General features: G+C 38.9%; 1 protein-coding gene across 1 annotated transcript in view; it reads left to right on the top strand.

Moving 5' to 3' along the window:
• The window catches only part of LOC118321959 (phosphatidylinositol 3-kinase regulatory subunit alpha-like), a 115887-nt gene extending 109920 nt beyond the window's left edge, over window positions 1-5967 (top strand). The window contains exons 5-7 of the mRNA XM_035653534.1: window positions 183-375; window positions 5773-5858; window positions 5960-5967. Coding sequence (XP_035509427.1) covers window positions 183-375; window positions 5773-5858; window positions 5960-5967 — 287 coding nt within the window. The remainder of the gene's footprint in view (window positions 1-182; window positions 376-5772; window positions 5859-5959) is intronic.
• Window positions 5968-9646: the final 3679 nt, after the last annotated feature.

Genomic DNA, 9646 nt, shown 5'->3' with positions numbered 1-9646 from the left:
TTTTATAACATACTGGTATCAGATTGGTACTTGGTATCGGCCGATACCCACAGCACAAGTATCGGAATCGGTATCGGGAGGGAAAAATTGGTATCGGAACATCTCTACTCACAAGCACACAAAAGATTTAATGGTCTGAAGAACTCATTCTCACCCATTCTGCTGTTGTTTTTGTCCTGCAGAGAGTCAGAGTGTGGAGGAGTGCGGGGAGAGGCTGAAGAGGATCCTGGAGTGTCCCAGCATCCCTCAGGCCAACCACCAGCTCCTGGTCCACCTCAGCAGACACCTGGCCCTGGTCAGCCAGCTCAGCCAGGCCGGCCCCCGGCTGCTGGGACAGGCCTTTGCCGAGACCGTCTTCAAGAACTCTCCCCTCAGGTACGCATGTTTCACCCCTTGTTCATTTACCCTTTAAATGAGTGGATTTTGGTTGCTCATGCGCTTATAATTTAGTTTTAGCCTCAAAAGATACACATTTCTGATCGGTTTGAAGGTGCCCGCTGAAATTCAGCTAAAACATAGTTCAACCTTCATTCTTAATCAGTGCGCAAGGTGCATCAAACTGCAGGTAATCATAGCAACAGCACTGAAGCTTCAGGCTCCATTAGCAGTTAACTGACTACAAAAACTCTTTGACATTGAGGAGGATTTAAACGCAGCATCTGTTTTTGAGTTTGACGAGAAAGCGGCACTTCACTTTGTGGCATTCTTTACCTCCATGCCGTACTTTATGTTGTGTATCATTGCTTTTTCATTTGTTTCTTTATTCATATTCAGCTCAGGTTCATATGTACGGTTGTTAATCACAGTATCAGCCCCTCAGGGACACAGAAACAATATGATGCTTACCTCGAGAGCACAGCAGGAAAAATGGAACACACCTTGAGCAACAGAAGAGCTCTTTCTGTGAAGGTTTTAAATTCAAAGTTGTCTTTTCAATCTGAAATGTTCCTCATTATAAACTCTCTTTAAGCCTGGGGTCTCAACTTGGCTTGGGGCCACTGTTATTGTCATCTCATAGGAGCGCCTTAATAATATAATAATAATAGAATAACTTTCTCACCAACTTACAGATATTAGATATATAAGTTGTACTTGTTTTGGTACTCGTACATATAAAAAGTACATTATCTGTATCTGTAGTAACACTCCTTTCAGCCAAGTCCTCTATCCCCCCTGGGCCTTTTTCTGTGAAGTTTGCATGTTCTCCCTGTGTCCTCGTAGGTTTACTCTGGGTTTTCTTCTCTGGTTTCCCCCATTATTAAAAACCTGTATGTTAGGTTGATCTCTCCAGTCGGTGCCCTTAACCAAGGCACTGGCTTTGATCTGGAGGTGGTCCTGAGGCGCTGTACAGTGATTACCCACTGCTTCTACTAAGTAGGATGGGTTAAATACAGAGGACATATTTTACGTTCAGTTCACCATTGACCAAAAACCTAAGCATGTTCAATGGCGCTCTTTTAGCGTGTTCATGCACACTAGTCTAGAGAAGAGGTCTTTCTGCCTGTGGTCACAATGCATCACTGTCCACCTCCAATGGAACCACAATTCATACTCATCTTGGGTACATTTACACCTGTACTTTTTTATGTGGTATGCAGTATCCGATTTTAATCTGATCACCCAAAACACATTTTAATTAAGTGTGTAAAGGGGGTCATAGTGTTTCCCAGATAATGCAATGATAAAATATCTTTGTGTTATGGCCACCAGATGAAATAATTTTAACTTTGTTTCTGAGAAGTAATTTCTATGGCAGATGGCTCTAAACACTGTGACGCTTCAGCTGGCAGAGTTATACGGGAAGAAGAGCCATGACTCAGAGCTGTAGCAAATTCAAAACGCTTAGTCATTGCAATCAGGAAGAAATAACAGTGAGCTGTGCTGAATTCACCCAAAACTGACCCAGAATTTGAAAGTGAGCTGATTAAGGCTCGTAATGGCACTTTTAGCTCAAACATAACCAACAAAATTTTAACCTCTGCAGTTGAAATGCACCTTGGGAGTAGTAGTTGACTTCTTACCTTTGGTTTTTACATCCACAGGCGTGGACCAACTTTAATGTGCCCCAACTGTTACTCTGATGAACGTGACTGTTATTTCCAGAACCTCTCAAGCCAGCTCAAGTTAATTTCCCATATTGCTGCTCTACAGCTGCTAGCAAAGCAAACCATACCAAGCAGGAAAATGGAAATCATTCATCATTTTTATGCTATGATAGCATTTTAGCAGGCATAGCTAATTTAAAATAGGTAAATTATTTTTTTTTTGTATTATATTATTTTTGCCCATTTCATTCTTTTCACGTTTCATGGTCCTTGAAAAATGATGCAAGTTCAAAATCCAAAACATGAAAATTACAAATAATGAAAATGATGCAGCTGTGAAATGTCATTTATGCTCTTTAGCAATGTAACCATTTCTTTTCATTTTCCATTTGTGGCGATTATTCCAATCACAGCTTCTCTTCTCTTGTAAAGGTCCCACAGTAATTGGTGCAAAGAGGGTATTTTTCTTTCCATTCTACATTTGTGAATCAGCCAGCCGAAGAACTAAACAAACTTTTTGGCTGAATGGCACTTTTTTTAAACCCTTCACAAATCAACCACTGCTCATTTCCTTTACAAAACTCAAACCAATTAAGTGAGATTGCCTTGATCCAGCACAAAGACCTGATATATATTTGTAGTAAAAGCTCTGCCCTCGCTAACAGGAAGACCAAGCCTGATATTTGGCTCCGCTGTAATATCAACATCCTGCAGTTTAAGAGCTGGATGTTTGAACTCTGAGAGAATGGCATTAACGGGGCTGATGGTATTGTTTTGTTTCTCTAGCCTGCACAAGCTCGTCTGTGTCTGTTTTTCCAGAAATTAACAAAGAATTTTCTCCTTGTGGCGTTGTGTGCGGTGGAGATGTAGTGGATTTTGGTGAGTCAGAAGCTGTGATTGTTTGCACAGCCTGGTCAACCAATTCACCTCTGACGTGCACAACGGGCGGATAAAGAGTGGGGCGGCGTATTATAGCATGCCATGTTATTACAATCAGGTCTCATGTTAGCTTATTTTGTGTGTGGAAATGTTGATAAATTCTAGATAGTTGGTGAGTTTGCACTGCAGTCTGCAAGTATTTAGATAGTCACAATATTCTATTGATTGGGCTTTACTGCAGCATACTGGAGCACAACTACGAGGTCTGCCAGTATTCAGTATTTCTCTTATTATCAATAAGTCTCATTAAAAGACCAAGTAAAATTGATCCTATTGATAAGTATTGTGTGATATATGTCCCCATAGAGCTTTATTGTTTTTCAAATGCTTAAAAAAATATATTGAAAAACAGACTGATCTCATTACAACTGAAAAAAAAAAAAAAAAAAAGAAAAAAAATAAAAAAAAAAAAAAAAAAAAAAAAAAAAAAAAAAAAAAAAAAAAAAAAAAAAAAAAAAAAAAAAAAAAAAAAAAAAAAAAAACAAAAAAAAAAAAAAAAAAAAAAAAAAAAAAAAAAAAAAAAAAAAAAGGGTTGGCCAATATGTTAAAATTTTCTACAATTGTATCATGCCCCCCCCCCATTAATTGCAGTTACTACGTCAATGAGATTCAATCATAAAGAAATAAAATCACAAAATGTCAGGAAGGAAAAGAAAAACCATCATGTTCTCCATCAGAGATACAACGTAACCCTCTGAATTAAGTTTTCTCTCTTATACCTAAGATCTTTAGCAAGACGATATTCGATATTGTTCCAACTCTCATTTCCGATAGATATCACGATACGCGATAATGCAGGCTTTTTTTACGTAAAAAATGTTCGGTAAGCACTAAATAATCTCCTATTGTGGAATTAACACATTTATGCTAATTTTATGTGTGGGCACTGGATTGCATACATAATGAACATGGCTTCCAAATGTAACACGTTGTCTTGTGGCAAAATAAGAGAACAACTTCAATTTCATTGGTATTGAATATGAAAAAGAGCGTAATAGCTAATCGTAGCTTGCATAGCTTTGGTTGAAGGAAGTGTAATGTAAATTCTAAGCAATTGTTAGTTTGGTTAGGACCGATCATAGTCAGGGGTAAAATATATCTAGAGGTGCATTGGCACTTATTTTGTGTGAATTACAATCATTCAGGCTTTAAAGTGTTTGCTTGTTTAGCACGGTTAGCAACACGTCTAGCGTGAGTTGTAGTTGTTATACGTCATCTAGAGCACCGCCCCGGTAAACGTCCCATGCTGCGTTCATGCAGGCTCGGAAATGCTGAAGCCTACAGAACAAACATCGGTTATAAAAACCCGATACCGATAATTCCCGATATTACATTTTTTTGTGAATATCGGTGGAGGGCCGATATTATCGGACATCCCTACTTAAAACGCATTCATACTTAAAGGAAACTAAATAAAACTGACCAAACCATCTTTATTAGTCTTTCCATTGTTCCAACAATCACTCTGCAGTCTAACCAGATAACAGAGTTAGATGTGAAAATATTCTTTCTCTACACTGCTGCCTCTCTGATGCCCCTCGCTCCTCTATCCTCTTCATGCCTCTCCTCTCCTGTCCCTGCTGTGTTCTTTCCCTGAGTCAGAGTCCTGGTTGGAGCCCTTGTGAATCACCTTGTAACTGTATTCCATTGCCAAACTAGTCAAAATAAACCCTTAATTCACCACAGTTAGATGTGGAAATATACTGGCTCTATAGCTGTTTTTCCCCTCACTTTCTCTCAGTGTTTGTACTGCGTTGCTGAACGTCTGTCACTGAGCAGCTTTCATTGTTTGGAGGCACAACTCTAATTACCACTAGTTCAGAATGAGAGGTGGGAAGTACAAATACTTTGTTAATAGTTTTATTTGTACTCAACTTTTTACTACAATATCATTAGTACTTTCTACTCCTTACATTTTTTGGGACCTAGTTTCAGTTAGTTTTTCACAGAAACAGCTGGTAGAAATGTCCTTCAGAGAAACCAAGAGAGTCCATTTCACAGCCTGTACTTTTTCACTTCTGCTTGAGTAAAGAGTCTTTTTCTAGTATCTGCACTTAAAGAATGTGTGTTTATTTTATTTTTATGGCTTCTATTCTACTGTTATTGTGCAGTGCCACGCCATTATCCTTACCTTTTCCACTCCACACCGTCTTTCAGAAGCTGTAGCAGACTCTGTTTTAAGGCTAGAGTGAAGATATTGGTATCAATAAATAAATAATCTGATGCGTCTGTTCGTACCAACCACGTCATGCTAGCATGTCGGAACAGAAAAACAAAAGAAAAACGCAAAATGAGGCTAAATTTTGGCGACTGAAAAACTGGCATGACCTCCAGATATCTGAATGAAAATAGGTTCTTTGGGAACCCACAAGTCTCCCCTTTGCAGAAATGCCCACTTCATGCTAATCCCATGCAGTTTGGGGCAAAAAAAACTTGCCCCAAACCAAAAAAAGCTTTTTGCATGTGGTGTAAATGTGTTATTTTTTTCTTTTGTATTTCAATATTTCTTCTTACTAAATGTCACCCCTGCATAAGTCAGTTGCCACCCCAGTCAAAAAAGTCTGGAATCACCCCTGGGAGACGGACACAGCTTTTACATAATTAACAATGTTTTGAGAAGAAACAAATGTTTTTTACAGTTGGGTAGTCCTTGCATGTTAAATATGTCAGTAGGTTGAGGGTTAATGCAATATGAAAAAGTCAGTTCCTGTTACCATGATTTAGCAGTGCCCTTTATAATTTACAATTTGACCACAGCTTCTGTTCCTGTTTGTGTTTTTATCAACAGTGCGGACGTGAACCCGGAGCATCACGTCAGGATCTTGGAGGCTCTAATCACAACAGGAGGTCTCATGGAGATGCAGGCGGCACCAGGTAGGATAGTAAACATGCACACAAACTTTCTCCCTTCTCCAGCTATGCACACCAAATGCATACACACTCTTTCTCTTAGCAACCTTAATGTTTGGTTGCAGGTGTGTAACAATATATTGTTGCATAATATTGTGCGATATGATATCACTTGGCTTGGAGTCCTTTGTGACCCTAAAGAATTACTAAAGCTTATCTGCTCTGTGTCTCCACACACAGATGCAGTTCATTTTCAATTTTCTTCTGCTCAGTGTCTGAAGTTTGTTTCTCAAGCGTATCACTGTACATTTCTCACACTGGAAACATGACATTCCCTCTCCTTTCCCCACTGTACCACAAACTGCAGTGGAAAACACACGTTTGGTTTATGAAATATGTGGAAAACACAAACTTTTTGCCCAAGCTGCTGTGATAAATTGGGCATGAAGCATGAAATAACAGCTTTAACTTTGCTCTCCGTTAGTTTAGTTTACAGTCTGGATGTAAAGAGTTTATGGTAACACGGTGGTTTCATGATGTTTTTCTTTTTGCATTCCTGCTCTCCTGGACCGTTGTAACTGAGAGCGAGAGTATGAATGTGTCTGGTTTAGTGTGTATGGACTGTACTGTGTACACAAAATCTCAGACCTCAGCATCATTTCGCCGAAAGCATAGAAAAACAAGATCCTTTCTTAGACTGAAAGGGCCACAAGAGAAACATTGTCAGTATGATAACTGGACATCTGATGGGACAGCTTGTATTTAAGTTAAAAATTCTAGTAGAAGGCTGATGTCACCTGACAATACTGGTTGGGATATTTGCAAAGTCAGCTGGTTCACTCAATAACCGTATGAGACTGTTTGGTCTGATACTAGTTTAGTTTTAGCTGATAATGTTCATCTGAAGCTGTTTTTCTTGGATGCTGTTTTGACAAATACTGTTAAGTCCAAAGGCACATTTGCTAATGTCCAGTTGTTCAACACCTTACGATTTAATTCAATGTTTATAGGCACAAACATGTAGAAACTACAGTAGATTGTTTTTTTAGCAAGAGCTTGCACAGGGAAGCTTTAATGTGCTCGAGTCTTTGGTGTTTGTCTGCAGAAATAAAATACTGTGCAGAGATCAATCAGGCTCTATGAGGATAGAAGAAAGGTCAGACAGCAGGTGTGTGGGTGATTGCAAGGGCCAGGCCAGTCTGCTGAGGTCATTGTCTGTGGGTCAGTGTGTATGTGTGTATATAAATGTCAGTAGGTCAAAGTGTGTGTGTGTGTCTAAGGTTGTACTGGTCTGTTGAGGGCCATGGTGTTAGGACCGGGGTTGACATATTGGTCGTAGCAGTGATTATAGTGGCTGTTCAGGGGTTATGTTTCCTTTATATGGAGCAGTGGTTCATTCAAAGGTGATGTTGGCAAGATTCTGGACTAATAAGCAGATGGAGGTCCGATTTATGGTTAAAACATGACCTGGCAAGGACAAAAAACACCAGATATAGATAAGCAGGCTGGAACTTGTCCCTTTATGGAGTGGATAAGGACCATAAAACCTCTTTTTTTACATGATTTTTATTGATGTCACAGCCATGGAATGGTTAATATTTTGTCTTAGAGCCAGTGGAAATAGTTAGAGGTTAATTTAAGGAGGCTCTATTGGCAGAAATGAAATATATAATGTCCATTGGTATGATTTCATCGGTGTATAATTACCTAAATATTGGAATCATTGTTTTTTTTTTTACCTTAGAATGAGCCGTTTATATCCACCATTTTTCAGCAGAGGGGACAAATCAAACACTGGTTCTAAATAGTGTTGTTCCTGTTTCTCCTTTGTGCTTGGAAGGGGAGGGTGAAGCGATGGAGTGGTAATCTGCAGCTACACCACTAGACTCCTTAGTCCTACAGACTCAACCTTGAATCATTAATCTGCCTGTGTCATCCCACAGGGTACCATCTTATTTACCATCGCTTAGTAATGATAATAATAATACATTTATTTTATATAGTGCTTTAAAAGGTACTCAGAGACACTTAATAACAATAACAGGAACAGCAAAGCCAATATTCTCAGAAAATGGTCAGAAGTAATAATAAAGCAATATTTCCTATTGCTCTTATGCTGATGACACTCAGCTTTCCCTCCCCCTTGGTGTACCTCAAATAACCTTACTGACTCCAAGATATCAAAATGTGATGCTAACAACTTTACTCTTAGGGTAATTTTTTACGTTGAAACTCAAAAATCTCAATAGGACAATCAATCACAAAACTGCTACTTCATAGAAATTCGAAGATAAACCATCATTTGAGAAAAATCGTATTGTCATTGATTGTTTTGGAATCAGCGACTACTGACCCCATGTCCTGTATTTTAAGGCATTTTGCATTGGCTTCAGCCTTTAGTAAGGTTAGTAAAAACCATTACTCACTACAAAGCAGTTCAGCAGACAAACACAGACACCTCACAGAACCACAAATCAGACTCAACCATCGCCATGACATCTTTGTTATTTGTTCGATTTTCATTTTTTGTGGGTGACACACAAAAGGACAGGATGATGTCTGGAGGACGATCAATAATTCATGGAATAAACCTCTGTCCTGCAGGGTGGGGAGACAGAATGGATACATCAGAGGTTGGGGCTTGGCTGCCACTGGAGACTGGTGTTTTTTTTTCCTGATTCAGGATATCTTTTAAATGCATATGTTAAAATGTAGCCTGATGGGAAGTGTACGCAAGGACATTCAACTTGCTCAGGTTGATTTTAAAAATGTATAAACGCAGTCGACATTTCACAGGGCGTCTCCTCAGGGTGTCCTGGTTTTGCTTGTGCCTCCTCAGTTTCTCATTTGATTATTTCATTGTGTTAGGAATTGTCTCTAAATGCAGGTTTGTTTTTTGGTTCTTTTTTTTTTTTGATTTGGTTACTTTGGTATTGATCATATATAAATGCCTGCCCTTTGTGCTATTAGACTGTCTCAAATTAAGTCATTAAGCTACAGCTAAATTAAGCAGAGTGTGTGCATACGTGTGTCTCTTATAGGATATGTGTATTGGCAGACAAGCTTACATCACAGCAACAAAAGGACCAGAGGGAGCTGTTTTGTGCTGTCTTTTGAAGTGCGTCTTTTGTAACATCTCTTACACAACTCTCTCTCTCTCTTGCTGTGGGATGTCTGAATAACCCTCTTGTTGCTTTGCAATCAGGGGAATGATGTTGGAAATTGTCCTCATGTAACAGCCTTACATAGTCCTCCATCTTCTCTCAGGATGTCTGTCTGTGTCTTATCATTTCAGGAGTCTTAAGTGTCCAGACAGGAATTAGATGCTTAAGAAGTAAGGCGTGAATTCAGCCAACCTGCATCATTTTTATTTATACAGCCTAATATAAAATCACAAATTTGCCTTGAGGGGCTTTACAGTCTATAGGCTACAGCATACGACATCCTCTATCCTTAAGCTCTTGATTCAGATGAGGAAAAACTGCCTTAAAAAATCTGTTTATGGGGAAGAAGAGGGGCCCCACTGCCAGGTTGGACAGAAAAAATAGACCACCATAGTAGAATTACAGTGTAGGCAATCATGATGGCAAAGCTAAATAAAAAATGTGTATGAATCCAAAAAATAAATCCAAGAAGATATTGAGCAATGTCAGATCACCAAACAAAGACACATTTATTCTGCACTTTAGCAGCCTGAGAAAGTCCAACCACCTTTGACTAGGCGAAATACAACAAAACAGACTGTTAACTTTGGATTCAACAATTTAAAGTCAGTAAATTTGACTGAATATCGATCTGAGACACAGATGAAA

This window comes from Morone saxatilis, unplaced genomic scaffold (genome assembly GCF_004916995.1).
Source record: "Morone saxatilis isolate NCDOM2014 unplaced genomic scaffold, NCSU_SB_2.0 Contig12, whole genome shotgun sequence".
Lineage (NCBI taxonomy): Eukaryota > Metazoa > Chordata > Actinopteri > Moronidae > Morone > Morone saxatilis.
The sequence above is the reverse complement of the archived record's forward strand: the minus strand, read 5'-3'. Positions and strand labels throughout refer to the sequence as shown.